This window comes from Bos taurus, chromosome 8, assembly GCF_002263795.3.
Source record: "Bos taurus isolate L1 Dominette 01449 registration number 42190680 breed Hereford chromosome 8, ARS-UCD2.0, whole genome shotgun sequence".
Classification (NCBI taxonomy): Eukaryota; Metazoa; Chordata; class Mammalia; order Artiodactyla; family Bovidae; genus Bos; species Bos taurus.
Window position 1 is genome coordinate 22,095,437 of NC_037335.1, and position 26,911 is coordinate 22,122,347.

The 26,911-nt window shown below is 41.1% G+C and overlaps 1 protein-coding gene across 5 annotated transcripts; it reads left to right on the forward strand.

The window, feature by feature from the left end:
- The first annotated feature begins 716 nt into the window (after positions 1-716).
- On the forward strand, positions 717-26,217 carry CDKN2A (cyclin dependent kinase inhibitor 2A). Of its 5 annotated transcripts, none has more exons than XM_059889364.1 (3): positions 717-1,035; positions 22,872-23,178; positions 25,827-26,216. In XM_059889364.1, exons 2-3 carry the CDS (start codon positions 22,875-22,877, stop codon positions 25,850-25,852), a joined length of 330 nt encoding a protein of 109 aa, XP_059745347.1. In that variant the 5' UTR covers positions 717-1,035; positions 22,872-22,874; the 3' UTR covers positions 25,853-26,216. The 5 variants fall into 5 exon arrangements, with proteins under 5 accessions (XP_059745347.1, XP_059745345.1, XP_010806060.2 ...); XM_059889362.1 differs by lacking the exon at positions 717-1,035 and adding an exon at positions 1,482-1,568; XM_010807758.3 differs by lacking the exon at positions 717-1,035 and adding an exon at positions 1,577-1,664.
- The last annotated feature ends 694 nt before the right edge of the window (positions 26,218-26,911 follow it).

Consider the following 26,911-nt stretch of genomic DNA (forward strand, 5'->3'; position numbering starts at 1 on the left):
TCGAGAACGACTTCGGAGCCGAGGAGCTGGGGACATCGGGTCAGCGCCGCCCGCCTGCAAGCGGCGTCCTGGGCTGGACCACTCGCCTTCGGGGAGCCGGCGAGCCCGCGTCAAAGCTCTTTCTAGCCCGGGAGCCGGGACCAGTCCGACTGCGCTCCGGAACCGGCTCTTGAGTGTCCCCAGGCCGCCTCGGTGTCCTCGACTCAACCTCCCCCCAACCTCCTTTATGCGGCTCTTTCCTTTTCTTCCCCCGCTTTCCTGTGCCGGGTGGACCACAGCAGCACAGAGAGGGGGTTGGGGGGTGTCCAGAAAGAAAGGATCAGTGATGTGGAAGAAAAGATGGGGGAGGTAGGGAGGGAGGCGAGGAGAGAGAAGAGGGACCGTGCTGGGGAGTCGGGCAGCGAGAGGGAAGCGTGTCCGAGCGTGGGGCCGGAGGAGGAGGGGGGTAAGGCTGCGGGAGGAAGGAGCGGTGGACGCAGGGACACTCGGAGAACGGGGAGCAGCCGTGGGGGAGGGGAGCACGGCGGGAGGAGGAAAGAGGAAGAAGCGTTCAGATGCTTCGCTGAGCGGGATGTCAAAACCGAAAATAAAATTTGCCTGGTGAATGGACTCTTGGCCTAGCCCAGAACCCTCCGCAGCGCGTGGAGCTGGGAGGGGAAGGGGCGCCCCGACCCAGCGGGAGTTGGGGTTCGGCTCCGCCTACCTGGTCCGGAGCGGGGCCCGCCGCTCCAGCGGCGCCAGCGCCACGCAGTGTCCAGATGTCGCAGCAGTTTCCTTTAATTCCGCTGGTTTCCCAAATCTAGAAGTGGAGCGTAGCGCCATTTCTTTCAAAAACTGACATCCAGCCTCGTGAAAGGCGGATAGAGCCAGGAGATGACTTTGCGGTTTTTTTTTTCTTTTTGTTTTTTAAATAATCCGGTTTGAAGAAAGGGAGGACCTCCCCACCCCAGCGAGGGGCGCGAGGAATAAAGGAAGGGGGTCAGGGAAGCAGGGACGCGAGCCGGACCGTGGCGGTTCCTGATATGGCCGGGTCAGGTGACGGATGTTGCGAGGGGGGCGGGCTGCCTGGAGATGCGTTGTGGCGTCAGGACCCGGAGCTGTCACCGCGTGGCGCTCCCGCGCGCTGGGTGGGAAGGTGGCGGGGTAGGGGAGGGGGGCAGTGTGGACAAGGCGGGAAAGGAGAGGTGCGCGGGCGAGAGAGGAACCTAGGAAGCTAGCCTCCCGCGCGCGCGCCGCCCGGCGCCTCAGCCCGCCTTTCCCGCGCGCGCTGAGCGCAGAACGGTTCTCGGCTCCCAGGAGGTTGGGGGCGAGCGAGCGCGCGCCGGCCCGGGCGGGGGCGCGCCTGCGGGGCGGGGATGGGCGGGCGGCTGCGCGTGGGTCTCAGATTGCGATCCTTGGGGGGCGGGCGCCGAGCTGCCTACCTCTGAAGTCAAAAGGCGGCGCAGCGGTCGCCGAGCTCCGAGGCGGCGAGAACATGGTGCGCCGGTTCTTGATTACAGTGAGGATTCGGCGCGCGAACGGCCCACCACGAGTCAGGATTTTCGTGGTGCACATCGCGCGGGCAGCGGGTGAGTGGGCAGCGCCGAGTGTGCGGGCCGCTGTGGCCCTCGTGCTGATGGCTAGTGAGGAGCCAGCGCAGAGCGCAGCGATGCATCCTAGACCAGGTAGGAAAGGCCTCGAAAATCCCGGGGCGCAGTCGGCCCTTGGGTGATTTTGTTTGATGTAATCTATTGCACAGATAAGTCACCTCCGGACGAGGTTAGAGGAGGCTGTTACGGGGGTTGGTGGCTCCTTCCACTTTCTCCCCATACGAGTTACAGTTTCTCCTAGGTGCAGTTCTCCCAGCATGCTGAGTGAGCCCGGAGCCCCCTTCACACACCTCATTAAGTTCCTGAAACTCTGGGGGAAACTGGGAGATTCTAAACCTACTCTAGAAGTCAGTCACTCCTGAATTTCCTGACTGGGAATCAGTAAACACACACACACATCCACACACAAGGTGTATTTCAAAAGCACTTTATTGTGCCCTGAAGGAAAGTATTACTAACGGTCTTAGATTTCTGGAGGCCGCCTTTTTTCTTCCTGCCGGGTCAACCCTCTCTCCTTGCGGTAGTGGAAGAGGTTTGAGGGTGGGGGTTCGCACCCTCAAATATTACTGTTACTCTCAAAATAGTAATATTGATCGCAGGATCAGTAACTTCTAAGAGGAGCAATCACTTGCTTTTATAAGTCAAAGGAGAGATTGACTTTCGTAGTGAGATGGAGATTTCTTTTTTAGCGGCCTGGTGTTATCTAAAGGAGTCGGGACAATGCCCATATGTTTAGAAGCCAGAACTGCAGTGCGGAGCCCAAGGATGACATCGATCATATTTTAATCATCTCAGGCCCCAACTAAAAGGCCCAAAATGAGGCCTACTTCTTGAAAAACAGAAATCTAGGTAGTTGTGTCCTCACATCAGATAATTCTTTACACAGTCGATGTAATTTCCTATGACCAGAATAGTTGAAAAATATATATATAGTTACAATATAGAGAGTGCTAATTAGAACCAGGATGAAAAACCCAAAAACAATTTAATGAGGCTTCATTTTTGTGGCCTTCCTTGTGGCGTTATTTCCCTGGAAATATGTGTTTTGAAAAAAGCAAAGGCCAGCATAGGGGGGAATTATTTTTTTATTTTAACGTTAGAATTTTTGACATGTAAATGTAAAACTGTTAACACTATCCGTGTTTAATTAGGTGCCTCAATTCTATTGGCGAAAATCTACAAACAATTGATTGGGAAAGTACACATTTTCTTTTTCATATTTTTATTAACGGTCAGTTATTTTTGAGCATTAGTAGAAGTAGCTTGTAAAAAATTTCAAGGGGTGTTGCTGGATTTGATTTCAGTTCATTTTAAAACACTAACAGGATCCCATTTTTCAAACGGTGCTTTATCTGTACCAGCAAGCATTTAGCCATTATAATATGTTTTTTAATATCTTCATTTTTAATATTATTCTCTATATAAAGCTATTTTATTTAAATTATTAAGTTGCATCCAAAAACTTATAGTAACGAAGTAGAGATTTGTAACCTATGTAAATTCTGTAATTACTTGATTTCTATTTTAGGAGTACATAGGATAATATTGCGATTATTTTAAGTTAGAGAAATATTCATTTTATATTTGTTGTATAAAGAGTTAAAATATAAAAATGGTAGGTTCATTTTAAATAGCCATTTATTTCTCGTTATTTAGGTATAAGTCAATTTTCAGGTATGAAAGCTGTTTAAAAAATGCATTGATCATATGATGATCATATGAAAAGCCCAATTTTCAGCAAATATCTGATGTCAGAACACATGGCTTAGAAAAAATAGAATATTTTGAAAATATGTGCAATTCTCCAACTTCTTATATGAAATTTTACACATATATAAAAAACATCTGGAAGTATTCATTATAAATGGCATGTAATTATATATATTATGTCTATGGTTGTGCTGATTTAACAATATATGTGGATGGTAATTATGTTGGGACTCATACAATTCCTTGAGAGCCACAGTGCTAAAAATATAACTTGTATGAATTATTTAACATTAACGCTGACTGGTATGGTGTTGTTAGTTTAACATAGTTTTATAGTTTTGCAAATATATTCATTATGACTTTTTTATATGACTGGAAACTGTATATAATAAAATTTCATGTTACTAGTTTCTTATCCATACATGCCTGATGAATTACACTAATTGACTTGTTACCTCTACCTTGGTGTATTTATAAAATAGTCATACTTTTCTGAAATTAAATATTTATTTGTTTACTGCTATCTGGGAACTCTTAGGGCTTTTCCCCTCCTTTAACGGCATAGTGTTCTCTCACGGTAAGCACTATACAGTTAGTAAACCATTATTCCCAATGTGTACATGATCTCTAGCTATCAGAAATAAGACAATATTCATTTACTTCTTTGGGGGCTCAAATTTTAAAATGCCCATTCTCAACACAGCCTATTGCTGTCTGCGTCCACAATATTTTACAGGTCTGCTAATTACGTATTAGTTTATCACTAGTAACTACCATGATAGAGTTAAGCTAAACCATTTTCCCAACGTGTGAGTGACTCCTAATAATAAAGTGATCTATATCATCTCAAAAAATACTTTCTTCAAAGAAGGCTGAACATTTGGCCCAGTGTTTTTGCTTCTAAAACCTTTAGTTCTTTTTGAAAAGCATAACAACCTCACTTACCCTACTCCATCCTAAAACACTCTAGGCCAGAGAATCCTCTCTGCTCCAAAATCCAGCCTGATAAAAAGTTTTAGTGGTGTTTTATTTCTGTAGTTTAAATTATGTAAACAATGGGTATAGTTTCATTTTCTAAACATAAAATTCTAATATTGAATAGCTTTAAAAAAAACCCTACAGCTCTCTAGATTCTGATTTTCACATACCTGATGATTAATACTGTGTCTGTTTACTGACTGAAGATTAATGCACTTTCCTAAACACCTCACTGGCAAGAACGTTTTTTACATTGTATATCAAGAGCTTCTAAATATCCATACATTTTTATTTAGCTTTTCTATAAGTAGGCATCATCTTAAGGAAAGAAAAATACTGACAAAAATTGATACAAATAAACAGTAGCAAGAAATTGAAAATTGCCTAAAATTCTAGCAATCACATTGTTAAATTATTTTGAATTATACTCTGGAATTAGGTCTGAAATATTTCAGATCTGGATCATTATAGGCAATCATGTTTTTGAAGAATATTTAATAGAATGTAAAATTATTATATTATAAAGTTAAGTGATTTTTTAAAAGCAAGATTTAAAGCAGAAACAGTAAACAATTCTTATTCTTAATTCTCTCTCTCCACACACACACACACACACACACACACACAGTAACACAATATTTATAGTGGCTTCCTCAAGATGGTTGGTGGTCTTTTGTTTTTTCATTATACTTTTGAGTTTTCCAAAGTACTATGACCATCATCAGTTAAAAAAAAAAAAAGATAAAAACCTTATTTTCCTACAGTTCAGTGAACTAAGACCTTACTTAGAAAGGATGAGGAAAGTATTCTATTGCACAAATATTCTATGTAAGAAGGTGCCTTTAAGGTCTGGAGAGAGTCTGTGAGGGTTCTGACTCTAGGGAACGCTGTCCCTATTCACAACGTAGTTCGTTTTTAAATAATTGATAAATGGATGGCTCTACCAGTTTTCAAGTCGCCTGGGTGTTAGGCCTCTCCGGTTCTAGCACTTGCCCCCTTCTCCGGATCCCTTCTCCCAAGTCCTCTCTAGACGACTTCAAGGTGGGGCTTGCCACTTCCCAAAGCTAGGCTGGGGTCCCCACGGTTGTTGCCAGGACCTCAACGTGAGGTCTAGAAGGACGTGAGACTCGAAGTTGCTCTGAACCGGCCCCTTCGCTTCTCAACCCCAGCCACCCACCTTGACTCTTACCCCACCGTATCAATTCTTAGAGATGCTTCGGATGCTATTGCCGCTGGGGTAGGACCCTCCAGCTAGAGCTAGACGCAGACCCTCACCCAACTCCGCCCTTTCGCACCCTTTCTACTTTTAGCCTTCCCTGGGCCTCGCTGATGCTCCTCGCCGCAGCTATTTCCGCACGTAATATTTCATCAAAGTAACAGAGCAGAGAAAGGGTTAAACGCAGAGCAGGACGCGGGCTGACAGAGGTGAGAGAGGCGTGGGGGCAAGTGGAATCTGAGTGGGCTTCATGGCTTTCAGAGGGGTAAAAGTATGACAGGGGACATCTCTGGGTCACCTCTCCGTCTTGAAACTGACTAGGCCTCCCCGCCCCCACCCCCAAGAGTGGGAGCGGGATGGGACAGGTTCACTCCGAGGTGCACTTCTAAGTTTTGGCGACTATTCCTTTACCTTCCAGGCTAGGGGGCAACCAGAGTGTTGACAGGCCTGGATTTCTTTGTTTCTCTGTCTGGGATGCAAGGTGGTATAAAGAACGGTCCGTAATATTCTTCTAGTGATACGGTCTCGCAATAGGTTTCTTCTTATACTGAAGCTTTCCTCATATTTGAAAACTTTTTTCCTTCAGTTAAAACATTAAAAAGATATCATTTATCAGAGTGAAAAAAAAGTAAGTTTGAAAATAAGGTCAACTTCTATGTCAGCAAGCCAACTGATGGAGACAACCTTAGTAATAAATATTTTGTTTAGTAGGAAAAGGGAGTTCTTTTTAAAGACTACTCCACCTTAGAAAATGCCCACCAACTGGGGGCCTCAGCAGAGGCTCCAAATCCTAATTCATGGTCTTTCAATGTTTGTTCAGAAATCCCATGTGTATTGACAATTGTTGAACTTACTATATGTCAATAACATTTGCTTTTTAAAGAAAGAAGGATTGAAGATAATCTCTGCTTGTCAGTGTTGTTTGCATAAAAACTAGAGTGATTGTTGCAGTTGGGCAGGACTACATAATCAGAAGTAATAGAAAGGAAGAATTAGTGTCAACTACAAGATTGAAAATTACAGTGCCTCAGAGGTCCTTTGGAAAAGAATAAGTTGATTTTAAAATTTTTATTACAAATGACTTTTTAATTCTTCTTCAACTAGCTCTCGGTTTCCCCCTTTACCTTTAAAAAGAAAATCTCAGAATTTATTTAAATAGTTGCACAGCCAGTAGGTGTTTTTTTCTCAAGGAAGGAAAGTTTTGTAGATTGTAGAGGTTCAGCACTGTATGAACAAAGATATGTAATCTCTTAAACAAATTGAAACTAACAAAGCTATGCCATCAGAGTGGTGTAAATAAATATGCCTTTTTTTAAGTTAATCATGAGAATAATTAGTGAAGTTAAAGAAGTAAGGCAAAGGTTATCAGCAGCATCATTACCTGGACTGCTCTTTAAAATACGTATTTCTGGAATTCACTCTCAGAATATCTAACTGAGCAGATTTGCTGTGGAGTCCCAATAACCTGCATTTTAAAGCATTTAAGGGGGATTCTGTTAAGAGATAGCTCCTTGGGACAAATATGGCCAAATTGTTTTTTTTTTTTAACTTATTTTTTATTATTTACTTTTAAATTGAAATTCAGACTTTTAGATAAGATTTAAAACTTTAGAATCACACTTTGGGTCCCAGGTAGGACATTGAGAATCTAAAGAATTCATCGGAGGAGCTATTTTACCAAATGAAGGGAACCCTTTATTAGTATTATGTGATTCTTCATGTGACTTGGAGAAGATCGTCTCTTAGATGTCAGGTCTCTACAATCAGAACACATTTGAGGGCAAAGGATGAAATAAGATATACTTGTGCATTAAAGTTTGTAGCACCAGACAGAAATTTTCCACAAAAGACATTAATGGTATCTTTTTGAAGCACTATATATACTTACTGTTGTTTACATAGGATGGATAGTGCTAGATAGATAGAGTAATAAGTAATAAGGGATTTTTTTCATTTTATTTTATTTTCCAAATCAGAAATCAAGCAGTAAACATAACACACTAAAATTATGTAAGAGAAGGGAAAGAAAACATAGAAGTATTTTACAAGTTTAAATTATATTTATTTATGATCAAGGCAAATTACAGTAAAATGTACCCATAACAGAATAAAGCACTTATAGACAAAATGATGGGTCTTTGTGTCTGTAAAAACACATTGGTGAGGAGAAAATATATTTACAAATAATGTAAGCTTAAAAAGAATTTGCAATTATAGGTAAAACTACAATATTATGCTTTCCCAATTATAGTCATAATTTTTCTGCTTTTAAACTACATTTTTCTAATGTTACCCCTATTAGTTTGCTGGTTTATTACGGGGGGGAACTTACGTTTTACTTTCTTTTTTTGAGTGCCACCATTTTCTTGCTCTGAATCTCTCTGGCTGCCAGATCATCTGACTCAGCAATTGTACAACTCTTTCACCCAATTTAAAGAAACAGCAACTATCCCAAAACAGGGTATCCCCCCAGTTGCAAATCTTTACCAGCCTATAGAACTAGCAGTATATTTTAACTCTGAAATAATTGTTACATGTACATGCAACATGGACACTTTGAATTTTACTCCATTCAATTTACATACTGAATAGTTGAAACTGAATTTATTTTGTGTAACACAATTTTTGAAAAGAAACTTGTTGAAACTTTCTTCTAAAAGTATATGGTCAAGTTTGCTTTCTCTTTTTCCTCAAAATAATTATGAGGAGATTATTAACAGTGATAGAGGACATCAACTTATATTATTTCATTTAATGGTCACATTTTCCTTTTGTTTTAGGGGTTTTATTCTCTCATTTCATAGACTAGGTTGCAAATGGTCTGTCAAAAGTCATTGACTAGTAACATGCCAAATTCAACTAGGTGTGCTTCTTGCACCAAATGCCCTAACTTAGCCCTTTATAACTGCCTCTTGAGTGAATACATTTATATATATAAATGTATACATATAGTGTCAGTTCCATCTCTTATAGTTAGTTATTTTGTAAATTGCTTAACTCTCTTGGATCTACATTTTATTCAGCATTAGCTACATATATTCTAGCAAATATATATTGATTAGGTGAATGAAAAAGTTCTGAAAAATAAGGCAGTTTAATAACTGAAGTCCCTTCTAGGCTCTAAAAGCCATTCAATCTCATAATAAAACAAGAAGATTAACATTTTAGAAATTTGTATCTTGCCCAGAATAAAACTAACTCAAAACTTCTTTATAAATTAAATTACTCACTTCCACTTCAATTTAAGATCAATAAATAGGAAACCTATGCACCAGCGTAGGGGTCACTTGAAGCACAAAGTAGAAATGTCACTTTCTTGGAATATGTGGTCTGTGATTAGATTCCATTTCTTTTACTTACTAGCTGTGTGGTATTAGGACTAAATCCTTAAAACTCTCAGTGCTTCCATTTTCTCATCTGTAAACCTGAGGTGGTACCCTCCAGTACTCATCCAGTAAGAACTAGTACATGTACAAATAGCACATGTAAAGAGGCATTGTAAACTTTCAATCCATCACATACATTTGTCAGTTATTATTAAAGTGCCTAATTAAACTACATCCTTAAAAGCACATTAGTTCACTTTTACAGTAAATGCCTTCTTAACTATAATTATTTAGAGTAGCTAGGAATTCCTGAACTCCGTTTTAAAGAACATGCATATCATAATAAACATATATTTATTTATTCAAATCACTGATGTATTCCAAGGTGTCAGGTAAGTTTGTACAGAAAATCAGTATAAAGTTTTAAATAATCCCTACATGATGGCCTTTATAGTGTGATCCCAAACGTTTCTAGTATTCATAATTATTAAACAGGTATTAACAATAGTCGTGAACCTCTGTTTTCTAAAATAAGAAATTAAATTGGTTTTAGAAAATTGAAAAAAGTTATTAACTTGCCTTTAACTTATCAAAAAATTTAATAACCCCAAATAATAATTTTTGGAGGGAACACACATAATGGGTTCTTGATTCCTTCAGAAAGGTTGCTGAAGTATATCTGAATCAATAATTTTTGCACAGATTTTCCTACAAGTTCTTTGGTAAAAAATGTGCATGCATAGGGTTGTGTGTGTGAGTGTGTGTGTGTATTTGAGTGTGTGTGTGTGTGTGTGTGTGTGGTGGACAGAAAGTGGGGAAGAAATGTTAAAGTCATCCTCAAAACCTTCAAAATGTCTGCCTTAGAAGATAACCTCCAACTATTCTTATTCACGTTTAGTAGGATATCAAAGAGACAAAATATATTGAATATACTTCCTGGGGCAAAATTGACCTAGGTGTATAAAATTAGTGTAGCATAAACATAAAAAATATCCTGTTATCATTTTTTGAAAAATGAAGTCTGAGAGTTATCATCTTAACCATAAGATAGAGAACTATAAAAGTATATCTTCAATCTAGAGTCTCAAGGGAAAAGCATAAGTGGGACTGTTAAATCTGTAAGTGAAAGGTGCTAAAACACGAATAGAAAGCATTTTATGATTCATTCAGAATTGACCTATGTGATCATGAAGTTGATTCCTTCCAGAGCAGTTTAATTCCATAGTGGGTAAAGAATGTGACTCCAGGAAGAGTGATCCAACACAGAAAATTTTCTTATGATCTTTTACAATATCAGAGGGTAGTTTGGCTTCAGAATTTTCAGAAGTCCAGGAAAGGAAAAAAAAAAATGAAGATAACAGTTAGACTCTAGAACCCCAAGAAGACAGTCTGCTCTTAAAGGATAGTTGTGGGGAGGGTGGTAACTAAGTCTCCCTTTGAAGAGGAAAGCTTCAAAATAGATGTATTAGAATACTCGAGTATTAGGCTACTGGAAATTAGAGTATCCTAAATCATTGTTAAACCCTATTGATCAACCATGAACACTCAACTTCCACCAAGAGTAAAAACTAAACACAATGTTACTTCTCTGTGAGTTTCACTTTTTCAAGTTGATACTAACACCTACAAGCATCAGCATACTATATGCTGGAATACTGTATGTCTTCAAGGTTAGCAATTAAGACAGCAACACATATTTGAAAGGAGAAAATCTATCCCATCAAGGAGGAAAAAGAGGGAGGTTGGGAATAGAAGCTTAGAGAAGGTAAACTTTACAATTTTGCCTATAGTTTCTCCATTGTACTTTCAACTTGAACTGCAATCCAAGGAATGGTGGTGGGTGGCAATGAATGGAGAGGAAACACTGAATGAATGTAAGTAACACACTCCTTTCTTACTTACCATGATTTAATGAAAGATTTTGTGGACATACTTTTATTATAATACAGCCAACGTGATTACAAAGAAGCTCTGTTTTCATGGGATTAGAATTCAAAGAGGACAGAATTAATCACACCTTTTGGAAAGCAGTTTGCTTGTTCAATCCACAGATACCTGCCAGAATGTACAATAATGAGAAAAAAAATTGACAGATGGCCTAAATAAATAAGATGATAGTAAATATCATATCCTTAAAAAAAAAAAGAAAAGAAGTTCCATTTATTGAGAGCCTACTGTGTACCTGGATTTTTCTATATCTGACATTCTATATTCTTTATAATAACCCTATGAGATATGTTTTATTCCCCTCTTTGAGAGGTAAGGAAATGGAGGCTCAGAAAGTTTATGTCATTTATTCAAGTCCGCAGAACTGATCAATGAAGGATGCGGGCTACCTGAGTATAAAAACTAAGATTGTCCCATTACCTATGTTGCATTTGTGTCTTCTCCAAGATCATTATTTAAGGGTGTGGCTGACATCCTCACCAACCACATTTGTCACGGTCAGAGTAAGTTGCTGTGGCCCAAGAAAGAACATAAAGGAGGATTGGGTTTAAGATCTGCAGGAATCATTTACTTGCTGAGTAACCATGGCAAGGCACTACCCCTCTATTTATAAATCAAAGGGGTAACTTTTTAAAAAACAATTTTTAATATGTATCACAAGACTTATACTTTTTGAAAACCTGCAATACTATTTATTGCAAAAATTTTGAAAAATCTTAAATATCTGACAACAGGGGCATCGGTAGGTAAACATTTTCCCCCAAGTAGAGTATGTTGCAGCAAATTAAAAGTAGTGTTTATAAAGTGATTTTGGAGAATTTGGGAAAATGCTCTAACGATGAGTAAGAGGAAAAGTTCATTTCAAAACTGTGTTATATCCACAAGAACTGAGCAAAGATAAAAGGCAGGAAGGAAATATTTCAAAATGCTGTTCTTGTTTCTATGTAGTATAATTTTTCATTTTCTTTATAAAGCTCATTTCTTACTTTTTTTGCATATGTGAACTATAATCAGGAAGAAGTCATTCAAAAATGAGAGGACTGGATTAAGTGACTTTGAGGGGACTTCAAGATCCAAATTTCTGTCACCATGTGTATTATTAGCCAGGAATAATCACACAGAAGCATGGTAATTCCCAAAAGTGGAGATCCTGTCACCTTGGTCCAAAATTCACAACCTGCCTGATGGCACAGTTCTCAGAGAAGAGAAAACACTGCTGAGTTGTCCACTACATACTGTACAAATCAATCAGCAGGGAGACCTAGTGGGGAGAGTGTGCATCTCTCAGATGGAACTGGGAACCTTGAACTTGAACTGCATCTCCTTGTGCATTGTGAGTTAAGCACTCTGGGCTTCTTTTTTTCTGTTTTATGAAAGAACGATAATACTCTCTATCCCACAGGATAGTGGTGGGATTAGAAATAATGTATCTAATTAAAGCTGCTTAATGCTTATCACATAGTTGGGGTTCAATAATGGTAGCCATTATGATTTTCTTGGCAATTTGGAATGAATTTTCTCTTATTTCTATTTACTTCTTTCTCTCTCTTCTGATTATATGCTTTACTTATTTTGTCCCTCAGGATGAGGCTAATTCTAATTCTCCATATTCTGTGCATATAAACAAATTATTCATGTATGCACACAAATACATATTATATATTTATATATACACATACTATATATATAAAAAGAGAGAGACACACACACACATACAGTGCTACCTTTTAGTTTTTTCAACTTGCTAAGTAGCTACAGATAAGTATAAGTAATTCAACAAAAGAAACTTATCAACAAACAAAAACAGACATTTATAAAACAATTTAGTTAGAGATTAATCATTTTCATGATTTATAGAGTCCTCATATCACAAGAGTCCACTCTAGAAATAGTTTTAATAGTAAACTCCTTATATAGATTTAAAATCACATATGTTTTGCACACACTTTGGAGAAGACAGCTGCTGTATAACATATACTTAGAAGTTATCCTCAAAATCATCTTGGGAAGATGATGATAGGTACTGCAGATTCTACACCCAATTAATACTTTGGAAACCAAGACTGAGAAATTGGGACTTATCTATAATTATGCATCAGGTTTATAATAAGTTAAAGAGAATTTGTGTTTTGTGCTCTTTGCCCACATCCTGTTTGAGCAGGAAGATAAATTTTACAATAATTCGGAGTACAAGTGAAAAATCATAGAGTCCCTGAAAGAGTGCCCTATTCATAACAGATACTCAGTAATTGTGCTGTATTGAATTTAACTAGAGAATAGTTTTAAAAAAAAAGTTGGAGGAGAAGAAAACATGCCTCTGTCTTGAATTTTCCAAAGATATAATTTCTGGGGTCACATTCCCTATTTTTAACTAACCTGTTACAGAGATCTGCTTTGTTTCTCAGAGATCTCCCTTTCTACTAAAGTTACATTTTATCCCTGTGGGGAAATAAATAAATAATTAAAGGAAAACCTTGTATTCTTTGCTATTTTTTACCCAAGAAGGTTCTTCTTTCCCATTTAAAATGCCAGGCTTGGACACTAAGCTCTTAGAATTCTTACCCAGGGGCACTTTGAGGGGCAGTTTTCTTGGCTGAACAAGTCTCTTTCGAGGTACAGCTGTTATTGCGCCCACCTTGAAGATATCAATGCCAGAATAAAGTATTACTTTCTCAAGGTGATAAAGTTGGTGGTAGAGCTAGGCCTGGGCTCTTCTTTACTTTACTATCTCTTTCTACATTAAAAGAGGTGACTGAAATTATTCTTCCATTGCTTTCAGTTCAGTTCAGTCACTCAGTTGTGTCTGACTCTTTGCGACCCCATGGGCCACAGCATGCCAGGCCTCCCTGTCCAAGAGTTTACTCAAACTCATGTCCATTGAGTCGGTGATGCCATCTAACCATCTCATCCTCTGTCGTCCCCTTCTCCTCCTACCTTCAATCTTTCCCAGCATCAGGGTCTTTTCACATGAGTCAGTTCTTTGCATCAGGTGGCCAAAGTATTGGAGTTTCAGCTTCAACATCAGTCCTTCCAATGAACACTCAGGACTGATCTTTAGGATGGACTGATTGGGTCTGCTTGCAGTCCAAGGGACTCTCAAGAGTCTTCTCCAACACCAAAAGCATCAATTCTTTGGTACTCAGCTTTCTTTATAGTCCAACTCTCACATCCATACATGACTACTGAAAAAACCATAGCCTTGACTAGATGGACCTTTGTTGGCAAAATAATGTCTCTGCTTTTTGATATGCTCTCTAGCTTGGTCATAACTGTCTTTCCAAGGAGTAAGCGTCTTTTAATTTCATGGCTGCAGTCACCATCTGCATTCATTCAACCCTAGAGCCCATTTATTCAGGCTCAGCCCAGATATGTCTAGAAGCACTGTTAACTGAGTATACCTGCTCTGATAAGCTGTTTCCTAAGGAGATCACCTTAATTATTGGAACCTCTCCAGGCCCTGAAACACAACATCTTTTTCCTGATAACACGGGTCTGAAGTGTATTAGCACACTACAGTGTGCACACTGACGTGCACAGATCAGAGTGCGTCTTCCTTCTCCTATACTGTGAATGTAGGCTCCCTTAAAGGCTACATCCCAATTCCAGACCACCTTTCTCCTCGAGAGAATCAAATATGTTGATGGTTGATACCAATTCACCCTCTTGACTAAGGACCCTTCTTTTTTGTGTGTGTCCACAATTATAGTGTGTCCACTATATGCCAAGCACCTGGCATATAGTACGAACTCAGTTAATCTTTGTCAAATAACATTATGAATAATGGCTTTCAGAAAAACAACTTTTATTTGTCTAATAAAAGATATTGTTTAATTAGATGGTTAATTTATGCATATAGTACAAAATTCCAACAATATAAGTCATAGAATATGAAAAGAAAATCACATGCTTATCTTCATACCCCTTTTCTTCTCCCCACAGTTAATAGGCTTCTTTGTTTCTGTCCAAAGGTATTCTCTATATTCTTTATTTTTAACCTCAAGCTATATATTGAATGGTTCGTTTATAACAATACTAATATTAAATACAGTAAAGAGATGTATGCTTTCATGTATATTGCCTCACTTGATATAACAATCTCATGAGATAGAAAGGTAGAGCAAGATAGAGTCCATTTTAAAGATGTGGACATTGAAGCTAAGAGTAGTCTCAAAAGAGTTCACAGTGGAAAAGCATGTCATTACATAGACATAGAGAAGAGACTTGTGGACACAGTAGGGGAGGGAGACGGTGGGATGAATTGAGAGAGGAGCATTGGAACATATAGATTACCATATGTAAAATTAGGTAGCCAGTGAAAATCTGCTGTATGACACAGGGAGCTCAAATCAGGTGCTCTGTGACAACCTAGAGGGGTGGGTTGGGGTGGGAGGTGGGAAGGAAGTTCAAGAGGGAGGGGACATATGTATACCTATGGCTGATTCATGTTGTTATATAGCAGAAATCAATACAATATTATAAAGCAATTATCCCCCAATTAAAAATAATTTTTAAAAACAGATAGTGAAATCAAGACTGTCAGTTGTCAGATAGTGAAATCAAGACTGTCAGTTGTCAGATAGTGAAATCAAGACTGTCAGTTGTCAGTCCTGTCACCAAGTCAGAGTTATGTATCCAATAACCTCTATTTTCCTAATAAAATAATGATTTCAAATGATGTATGTGCATATCATGCATATCATACCCTGTGAATCCTGCAGTGGCTTGTAAGAACCAGAACCGAATTTCAGAATACTATTAACACCTTCTCAAATGTTTTTCTTTCTCTCTCTGGTGGTGTGTTGAATTAATATTCACATCTAGAATTACTATTCTTTGATTTGTAGGGTCACAGGAGCACCATCATCACAAGGCTTCCTTTAATTTAAATAAAAGAGTCACACATTCCTCTGATAGTGTCGCCTACCCTCAGCTGGGTTCTCCAGGCTGAAGGAAAGGCTTCTCAGTTTCTAAGTCTGTCTTAGCCCATCCATCTTTCTTCCTAACAGATATCCTAAATCTTCACCACTCTCACTTCCTAACCCACCATCTTATCATCACTGTAAACAAGCCAGGCTTCTTTGTTCACAGAAGGAAGTGTTTCAACTTCCTCCCTGCCCTGACCTTTTCTCCCTTCCCACATCTAGCTGAATCTCCTGCATCAAATTTATGATCACTCCCTGTGCTTTGTACTCCATTTCTTCCTGACTTTTTAGGTGCCTCAGGTCCCCAGAAATACCCTATCTTGCCTGTGTCCTCAATTTCTCTCTCTCTCTCTCTTTCTTCTCCTAACACTTCTTCCTGTCACCCGGCACTCTTCCTTTAGGGTATATGTGTGCTCAGGCCTCTTCCACCTCCCTTCTGCCTCCTCTTATCACACGTTGCCTTGAACTATCACAGCTAACCTGTGAAAGAGTAGCCTATACACCGTGTCCCCACTTCCTTGACATCCCATTCACTCTTGGTTTTCCTTCTGATCCATGTAAGCAGCACTTAACAGACTCCTTTGCAGGCTTTTCTTTCAGGAGTTTATGTTTCCAGCTTCTCACATGCATCCCAGTAAATTACTTTCTGTTTTCCCAAACCTCTTTGCATTCACTTCTGCCTAGAACATCTTTATACTTTTATATCTTTATACTCACATTTTTTAAGACTAAGATGAGCTTTCAGCATCCATGGAGACCCCTAAGCCACAGAATGAGCTTGGTTCCGTTTTCATTTTCTTGTGTCTACTTTTCTTTGCTCTTCTACACATATTACATATAGTACCTCATTTAATCCCTACCACAACTGTTTGAGGCAAGTACTATTATCCCAGTTATACAGATGAAGAAACTGAGCTCCAAGTGCATTAAGTTACTTTGTTATAGAGCGATTAAGTGAAAAGTCTAGGTTTGAACCCAGGCATTTTAACTCAAGCCCCATATATTTAATATCTTTTCCACCTCCCGGCCCCCGCCACACTCAGTGCTCTACCCTTAACCTTTGAGCTTGCTGAATGAACATTCATTTTTAGAGGCGAATAATGGTGGAAAAAAAAATGGTCAGAATTGAGACAGATTTTTATTTCATAGTGTAGATTTTCAAAACTACCAAAACAGCACAAACCTAAATAAGGCCATGTCATTCTCAGCGAAGAGAAGGAAGTTTGAGAAGGGTAATAACAGTAACCAACAAACTTCAGAATTTTTAAAGCTCTTGGACATGTATCATCTTACTTTATCAATCCATAAAATATGACTCCATTTTACACATGGGGAATCTGAGACTAGCATAATCAGCACAAGGATCCTGGGTTTTATATTTTATTTATTCTGAGATTTTCCCCTCACGTCTGATCTAATATACATGAGTTAGTTGAGAGTTTGGTAGTTCTTTAAAAGAAAAACTAGGCAATCTTTCATATTATTACTAGCTACCTATTTATACAAGATTTCTGACTGAGTATGGGGTCAATTTCTAGAACAAAGGGGCCACACTCAAGGATGCCACTGCTGCTCTGCTAAGTCACTTCAGTCGTGTCCGACTCTGTGCGACCCCGTAGACGGCAGCACACCAGGCTCCCCCGTCCCTGGGATTCTCCAGGCAAGAACACTGGAGTGGGGTGCCATTGCCTTCTCCACAAGGATGCCACAGTCTTTAGCAATCTCTACTGAAAGTGTTGGAGCTAGTGCATACCTGTCTAAAACCTGCTTTTGAGAAAACTCAACCTCTATGTCTATATATAATGCATCCAGTGGATGTTGTTATACTGTTCGATCGCCCATTTCCTTCGTCAACAGTCCAATATATTGCATGAGAGTTTAAAGAGTTCCTAATGTAGGAATCTATAGTTGAATTTTAGAGGAATTTCTGAATTCCCTAAAAGTTACATGTGCCAGCAAACACACTTTTTAAATAAAATTGTATATTTTATTTTTGGAGGAGAGGGTATATAGCTTTCAACAGCTTATTCTCCCTGCCCTAAGATTAAGAACCATTATTTTAATGATGATAACTAATTTTGATATTAGTCTAAAAAGCCAAACATACTACAATGGAAATCTGTTCCCTCCATCTCATTACCACAACCGCTGTTTTCCTCCCCCCTATCATACAGTACCTTAAGCAACATTAGAAGATGTTTACATTATGTTCTACCACAGTTTGAATTTTCCACATCATTGTTGCTCTAGTACTTGAGAGGTGCCTGGAGGAAAATATAAATAACACAGTGATGCATTGTGGATTTTATAATGGATTTGAGATCCCATGAGTGTTTTAATTGTCATTATTTAAAACCTCATGTGTTGCCTAAGCTAGCAGCCACTGAAAGTATAGTCAAGTATTATGGGTCTTCAAGAGGAGTCAAAAAGGAATTGAAATATAACTTTTAAAACAGAGCTGGGTTATCTAGCAGACAGATTAAGCATTAACTTTTCATTAAATATGTCGGTCATTGGAACATGTCCATCATTGTTTCAGTGATTAAGGTTTTCTTGCCTACCCTTTTATATGTAATACTGGTAATTCTACCCAAACCATTTCCTTCTCTGTCTCCTAGATTACAAGAAAATCTTCAAAATGGATAATTTAAGAGCTAACAGGCATTAGCTTAGGTGTGTGATACTGTTCTAAATGCTTATGTGTGTATCAATTCATTTAAAACTCAAAACAGTCCTAGGAAGTAGGGACAACTCTTATCCCCCCCATTTTATAACTAAGAAAAGTGTAAGGTTTTTCTAATAGGAAGGAAAGGTGGACAAAAGTGGCACCAAGACAGTGTGTGAGCCTGCTTTTTGAATTATCTATGAATGCAGCCTTGTCCCTAGTGCAATGAGCATGTTTTCTGGTGTAGGAGGAATTATTGAGAACAGAGCCTGCTAAGCCTAAGGACACCCTTACCATGTTCCTATCTGCTTATAGGTAGAAATCTCCACCATCCCTTTTAAATTGACCTCATCTGCTCGGAGCCAGCCCGTATACTAGGCACTAGTGCCAGGCATTGTGCAAGCCTAGGAAACGCTCTCCCCCTACATCCGTTTTACATGTGTGTGGAGGGAGGGAGGCACAGCCTGGCGCGTGAGCCAGCTCTCCAGAAGGGATGTTTGAGCTAGAATTTCTGACATAATTGAGCCAGCGCTCGAAAACCTGGTGCTGAGCGTTGGAGGGGGAGTGTGTCCTCTCCAAGAAGGAAAGCCTCCACGGTGGAATGGCTCATACCTATCCTGGGCTCTCAGCGCCAGGACAAGCTGGCCGTTTCTTCTGATTAAAAGAGGAAGCAATAACTTTGCCTATGACTCCAAACACACTGGTTCGAACTTGGCAGTTAGGAATCCTGTGCAGTTGTCTCATGCCACGCAGGGTGTATGCGCGAGGAATTTTCACTTGGCTGGAATGAACTCGCTCGGAGCCGCGCGTGCGCCTCTGATGGGAGTGGGGAGACCGGCCGCGAGGACGCGGGTGGGTGGGGGAGGGGAGGAGGTCCCAGGGCGCCCTCCTTTCACGGTCCCGCCGCGCTACCGGAGCGGACAGCTTCCGGCCGGTGCCTCGGGTCGCGTGGGCGGCGGACCTGTGACCGAGGAGGCCCGGCGGGGGGCGACTTAATAGATGTCTTGTTCGTTGGGAGCACAGGGCGCCTCCTGGAAGAGCGCATGGAGGGCGCTCCTCGGGTGCAAAGACTCCGCGGGAGGAGTCGAGGGGCCGAGTTTGGGGGCCGCTTCCGCCAACCCGGGAGGAGGAAAGAGGAGGGGCGGGCTGCTCGAGAGCTGCCTGGGCGGGCCGCCCGCGCTCGACGCAGGCGGGAGGAAGCGAGGGGCGAGCATTGGGGAGCAGCATGGAGACCTCGGCCGACTTGTTGGCCGCCGCCGCCGCGCTGGGCTGGGCTGAGGAGGTGCGGGCGCTGCTCGAGGCGGGGGCGTCGGCCAACGCGCCGAACCGTTACGGTCGAAGCGCGATTCAGGTGGGTCAGCAGGTCTGCCGCAGAAAGGTGGGCGGCAGGGTGTCTGGGTGGCGAGGGCTTTGGAGGACGAGGTCTGCCATGGAGTCAGAACCAGGTAAGCGTTTCTTGGTAAAGGGGAGACTTTTCAGACCGAGTTAGGGATCGGAGACCTCCTCTCGGCGACTCTCAGGGGGCTCAGGACGGCCGCGGAGTTGGCTGAGAAGGCGCGTGGGGTTCAGATCTCTAAAACGGTGTGAAGATCTAGAAGGGAGAACCTATGTGTGTTAATATAGACCGAGATGCGAAATTGACGAACGTCTGGAGTACGAGTATAAAGACAATAAGACAGGCTAGACCACTTACCCCCGAACTTACAAAATTGTGAATGGAGCTGATCGACTTCTTTGTTGGGGTGGGGTGGGGGTGAGAGGGAGATTTCAGTGGAAATCTACTGCTGTGTAAGTTGGAATAAAGGTCTATTGAAATTATTCAGAAGCAACCACATACCGTGTTTATTATTTTTTTTAACCGAGTAAGGAACATATATGCTTGTTTAGGAAATATATGAAAAAAAAAATTAGTGCAATTATGCCTGAAATAATGCTGCCAATTTAGCTACCACTTGAGTGTCTCTTACCTTTTGGGGTATTTTAAACTTACTTAGTACAGATTAATTTCTTGGGGAGTTTTCAATTCCTCATAGTTTAAAAATGTCATTTCTCCTCTCCCCACTCCAGTTTTGTATGTGTGAGGATGCGTTGTCAGTTCGTTTTACTGTGTTTTTTTTTTTTCTTTTTCTAAATCTGGAGCTAAAAATGAATTCTTCCTGGCCATCACTCCAGTTTTATTCCAGGTTTCGACAATTTCTGATTCTGAAAAATAATATTTATATAAAATGCACACTGCAAAAACTCCAGCATAACAAGACAAAGGAAAAGTAACTCAACCTGAAACTTCACAAGTGATTTCACAAGTGAATCGTCCTTTCCTCAAACTATGCTACATAGAATAGATACATTTTATATACTTTTAGATACAAAAATAAAAATAAAATATCCTCAAATTTGAGATTATTTGGGATTTGAAATGTGGAGAGATTTGGAGATAAAAAGGTTGAATGGTTGTAGAAGAGAAGCATGAGTTCTTTTTTTTTTTTAATGCATGCGTGATTCATAATTGGATATCTCTAAAGTTTTGCCAGCAGTTTGCAGACTGGGCGTTACAATCTTCTAGTTCTGGAAGATGTTATATTAGACCTTATTGTTTAAATACAAAAAGAAATAATTTAAAATTATTTTTAAATAGGATAAGGGCATCAACAAAAGGGATATGATTTTAGTTTTGAACCCTAACCAAATTTGTGTTTAAAAATACTTATAGAAAAATTTTAATGACTAAATTAAATTTATATCTTCAATTTGACTTAAGTACCCTAGAAATATTCATTTGAATGATTAATTTTCTTTTTGCTTTGGATTACTATTATGATTTAAATATGTTACTTTTCATACTTTAATACTGTAGCATATAATAAAACCTTTAACCAATTTAATGACTAAGACCAAGGACTTCATTTATCCAGTTCATCTAATATATTTTCACCTGCATTATATACAAGCATGGAAGGAGACATACATATATATGAGCTCTGGCACTTGTAGTAGATCTTCCAAAAGATTATGGTATCCTTGGGTGTGGCCCCTTTGTTTTGGAAATTAATTCATAATCCATTAGAAATCCAATAGTGTAAATTTCCCCAGTTTTTCTTTTAAAACAATTCTTTCTTCTAATGCACTATGTTAGTTTTTCTTTTTGTAGCTTCAAGTTGGTTCACTTAAATTTTCTCTGTGTTTTTTGAAAATTAAATCAGTTTCACTTTCTCCAGGACAGATCTCAACAAGCATAGTATAACTTGTTAAGATTCCTAGGTTTGGACAAATTAATTCAAGTTTAATACAGAATTCAACTAAAAATAAGTAATTCCTCAATATAGTGTAGCTAATGTAACCAAATAATGGTTACCCTAAAAAAGAATGGTCTATCACCTCCACCCACTGTATAACACTCAAATCGCAAAGTTGCTGTGATTGTGTGAACAGTATTTCAAAATTCCTCTTTGTTAATGCTCTTGTATCATCAAAGATTATTTAGGAACCAAATGAGGTGAGCACCTCCTCTTTAATGAAGTCTCAGAGTGTGATCTTGGAAAGTGTCTTCCTATTTCTGCTATAACAAATTACCACAAATTTAGTATCAACTTAAATTTATTATCTTATGGTTCTGTAAATCAGAATTCTAAAATGGGTCCACAGGGTTGCATTCCCTTTATGAGTTCTAAGGAATAATCCATTTCCTTGCCTCTCCCAACATTTAGTGACAGTCAACATTCCTTGGCTCTTTGCCCCTGCATTTTCTCTCTGACCTCTGCTTCCATTCTTATATCTTCTCTCTGACTGAGATCTTTTTATAAGCAAACTTATAATTAAATTGTGCCCACCCTGACAATGCAGGTTAATTGCCCCCAAAATCCTTAATTTAATCACATCTGCAAAGTCCCTTTTTTCACATAAGGTAATATGTTAACAGCTTTTGAGTATCAGGAAATGGACATCTTTAGGGAACATTGTTTAGCTTATCAGAAGAAGGAATTTTAGGACTGATTAGACAAACTTTTTCATTTTATACTTCAAGAAATTGAAGTTTAACGTTCAGGGAAATCAAGGGTAGCTTAACGTTTTACAAGAATTAAGTTTTTGTGGTTTTTTTTTTTTTTTTTTCTTCATTTTTGCTTTTAAACAATTACCACGTTCTGGGCTTGGACATACAGCAGTGAGCCATACAATGTCTCTGGGCCTTGCATAATTTCATATCAAAATAAAATACAGGAGGTTAGACTGTAGTCGAAGTCAGTTTGTTCCTCACCCTTTTGCTGTTATCTATGACTCTGGTAGTGTTCTGTTCGTGGCTGGAACCCCGCAAAATGTTGGGGAATATAACAGTGTGTACAGAAAAAGAAAAAATGGAACAGGTAGGAGAACTGGCTAAGCGAGTCGGTAACTGAAAAAAAAAGTAGTAACTAGATACTTGCGGATTGTCAGCGCATCTGCAGGGAGTAGGGGTTCTACAAGTAGTTTCTTTAATCCTGCCCCTGCCCCCACCCGTCCTGACCACTCTGCTGTCTCTGGCAGGTGATGATGATGGGCAGCGCCCGCGTGGCCGAGCTGCTGCTGCTCCACGGCGCGGACCCCAACTGCGCGGACCCCGCCACCCTCACCCGACCGGTGCACGACGCCGCCCGGGAGGGCTTCCTGGACACGCTGGTGGCCCTGCACCGAGCTGGAGCGCAGCTGGATGTGCGCGATGCTTGGGGCCGCCTGCCCGTGGACCTGGCGGAGGAGCGGGGCCACCGCGACGTCGCCCGGTACCTGCGCGCGGCTGCAGAGGACACGGAAGGCGGTAGCCATGCCAGCGCAGATTCCGCGGAAGGTCCGGCAGGTGAGGTGGTGGATCCACGAGTTTGAACTCAGAGAGCTTCCGCTTCCCAGAGCATTCACTTTTAGAAGAGAAAGTTGGACTCGGGAGAGTAGGCTATTTGGTGTTAGCTCACCCTGCCAACCCGTGGGACAACCCCAGTCTTCGATCACGCCACCACGTTAGGGCTGCGGACGGGATGTCTCAAGATGGATTTCCGCACGTTAAAGTCCATCGCAGAAACCGGGCCTCCCATCCTCTAAACATTCACTGCACAACTAGACTAGATTGAGGAGAACTGAACACTCCGGAGGCTCCTGGTCTAGTGAGTGGCCCCTCTTCCCGAAAATGAGCTGCAGCCGCATCCATTCAATGGCTCTCAGTTTTCCCATTAGTTTGCCAAGACCGCTGAACCACCCTGGGGTTTCCAAAGTCAGATTCTCGTGGCATCGTCTGGCAGAGACCTGTCATTCCCTACTCTGTTGCAAAATGCGGTGGAGTTTTCCAGAGCTCCCCAGTGGGTTCTGAGGGCAACTGGAGCGGATACCTCCCCAACTCTGCACTGGGATTTGCTACACTCTATGAGAAACACTCTCTTAAGCTTTTCCCTCCCTTGAGCATTCTGTTATGATGGGGATGTGGTCCTCCTTGCCTTTTTCTACAACCACAAGAACTTCTTTTCCCTTGGTCCCCTTTCCCCCACCTCATTCCTACCTGCCTAAAATACCAACTTTACTCTTAGTTTTCTGAAGACAGAATTGTTTTATCTATCTATCTAAAGCATTATATTAATACGAAATTACACGAAAATTTAAGGTAAACCATAACTTCAAAGAGACTGAAACCTATCCTGTTTTGGCTCACAACTGGGATACTAGGCTCCTCGTGCTCTAGGGGAGCTTAGGAGGACGGAGTGGAGAGGCTAGCTCTAGATTTTGGGAGATGTCTTGAGCGCAGCGCCTTGGGTATGAGAGGCATGCACATCTTTAGCCTGCTACCCTCTCTCTCCTGAAATTGAAGCTTGCCTAAGGCAGTGTCATAGGAAAGTGAAAAGAAAGTGAAGTCGCTCAGTCGTGTCTGACTCTTTGGGACCCCATGGACTGTAGCCTACCAGGCGCCTCTGTTGATGGGATTTCCATTCCAAGCAAGAATACCAGAGTGAATGGCCATTTCCTTCTCCAGGAGATCTTCCCGACCCAAGGACCCAAGGATTGAACCCGGGTCTCCCGAATTGTTGACAGACACTTTACCGTCTGAGCCACCAGGGAAGTCCAGGGAAGGCATAGGATCAGGGGCCAATCAGAGGGCTGTTGAGCGGAGTAAGAACTGGGAGGAGCTGAAGAGAAGGATTTAGATGATCAAATTGGGCCACAGGCAAATGAATAATCAAACCTAGGATATTTAACCCAAGTACGGATGATCCCTCCTTCCTCTGTCCCTACACGTCCCCTTCTTCCCACCCTTTCTTCTTTCTTTCTTTTCTTTTTCAAAGTTCCTACTGTGTGATCAGCCCCAGTCTAGGTCGGGCACAGAAATGAACAAGACAAAACAGGAGTCTTACTGTCACTGAGCTTATATTCCGGGAAACTAGACTTTTAAGCAACATAACAGTGTATTTCGAAGAGTGAGTTTGTAAAACTAATGTGGTGGATAAGAGTGAAGTGTGAATAGGAGGCGAGGCTATCTTAAGAGTGGTCAGAGAACCAGACTTATGAGAAGAGATTAGCCACTGGAGGCAGAGAAACTTTCAAGTGCAAAGACTTACTCCAAAAAGAACGTGGCCAGTTAAGAAGATGGGAAGGCCAGATGGAGAAAGCACACAGAGATCAAAGAGAAGGGTAGAGACCAGATAAGGTAGTGGCCCAGTAAATCCAAAAAAGGATGTTAGATCAACCTGGTCTCCCATTGGCTGAGACTCCCCAAGGCAAGACACCCCGATTTGATCCATCTCTGGTCAAGGAACTATATTCCATATACCACAACTGAGTTCGAATGCCACAGTGAAGATGAAAGATTCCACATGTCACAGCTAAGACCCTGGGCACCAAATAAATAAATGTTAAAACACACACACAGATTTTGTTCTAGAAACGTTAGGAAGCTATTAGCCGCTTTGGGAAAGGGGTGTCTGGGAAAAAATACAATAGGACTGGAACCGAAGATTCTCATACTGCAGAGCACCCCTGAGCCCGAGCACCCCTGACCTCTCTGGTTACGCCAGTTCGCTGAATCGCTCTGAGTTGCAAGAGTTACCTGGGGACGTTCTAAGGGCAAGGCGGCGACACCTTCGCCTCCAGTCGCCTGGAATTATGTGTGGTAAACAACTTGGCACTAGTAATAGACCCGCTTTGTTCTCTTAACCCCACGGGCTGTTCAACCGCTGTCTCCCTGCCTCGTCGGGCGCCTCGGGAGCGGCTGGGGAGCCCGGAGCAGCCCAGACTGGCAGCGGACGCGCTGCGAAGTTCCGGAGGCTAGTGAGTGCCGCGGCGGCTGGGAAGGTCCAAACGCCCTATACAGACCCTGGATAAGGCGTCAGCATTGCGGGGGTGGGGTGGGGGCAGAGAGGAGGAGGGAGGTGTTACAGTATTTGACTTCCGTTTTCTAATGTCTCTCTCTCTCTCTCTCTCTCTCTCTCTCTCTCTCTCTCTCTCTCTCTCCTCTGCCATCTACAGACAGCTCGGACCTAAAGAAAGATTGAAATCATTGGAATACGAGAAAGAACATCAGATCAGATCAGATCAGATCAGTCGCTCAGTCGTGTCCGACTCTTTGCGACCCCGTGAATCGCAGCACGCCAGGCCTCCCTGTCCATCACCAACTCCTGGAGTTCACTGAGACTCACGTCCATCGAGTCAGCGATGCCAACCAGCCGCCCAGTTCTTCCCAGGTGTCCTAATGCCAGTTTCCAGTGCCAATCCCCTGGAGGAGGGCATTGCAGTCCACTCAAGTATTCTTGGCGGGCTACAGTCCATGGGATGGCAAAGAGTCGGACACGACTGAAGCGATTTATCAGACACGCATCAAATAAAGCTTTTTTTAAAAAAAAAAATGAAACAGCTTCGATTTTCCTTTCCCTTAAATTTCCCATATACATTTTGCTATAAAAGTTTTCTTAAAAAAAAAAAAAAAAGACACCTTTCTTGTCTTTTCATCGGATTGGAGTTTTATGGAGCGAGTACTCGTGCCCTGAGAACAGGTAAAAAGGACACTTCCTCTTTCAAGCCTCGTACCCGCCAGGCTCTGGGTTTATTACAGCCATTTTGTGAACTAGGAAAACGAAGCTTAAATGGATTACATGACTCTACTTGTGTCAAACTGCCTGTGAGGGGTGGAGCCAAGGATAAAAAAAAATGTTCTTTCCGTTCAGTCAACATTTATTAAGCACCTATTATGGCATCTTGCCAGGAGTATAGGTGGGAAGGGAGGTGAGACAGACATCAAGTAATAAGCACACAACATAACTAGAAATTTTTAGGCCTATTTCATTGAATCGTAGATGCAGCTTTGTTTCCTAAACTCACCATTGTTTCACGTACCTTTTAGGAAAACCACTGCAGTTAATAGTGAGTGTGTACGTGTGTGTGCACCGCTCAGTCCCTTCAGTCCTATCGGATTCTTGGCCACCCAATGGACTCCTCTGTCCGTAGCATTTTTCCTGGCAACGAATACTGGAGTGGGTTGCCATGATACCATAGATCAATAAGAAATCCCTATTTTAGATGACGAAATCGCCAAAGCGGCAAATTTAGATTGATGA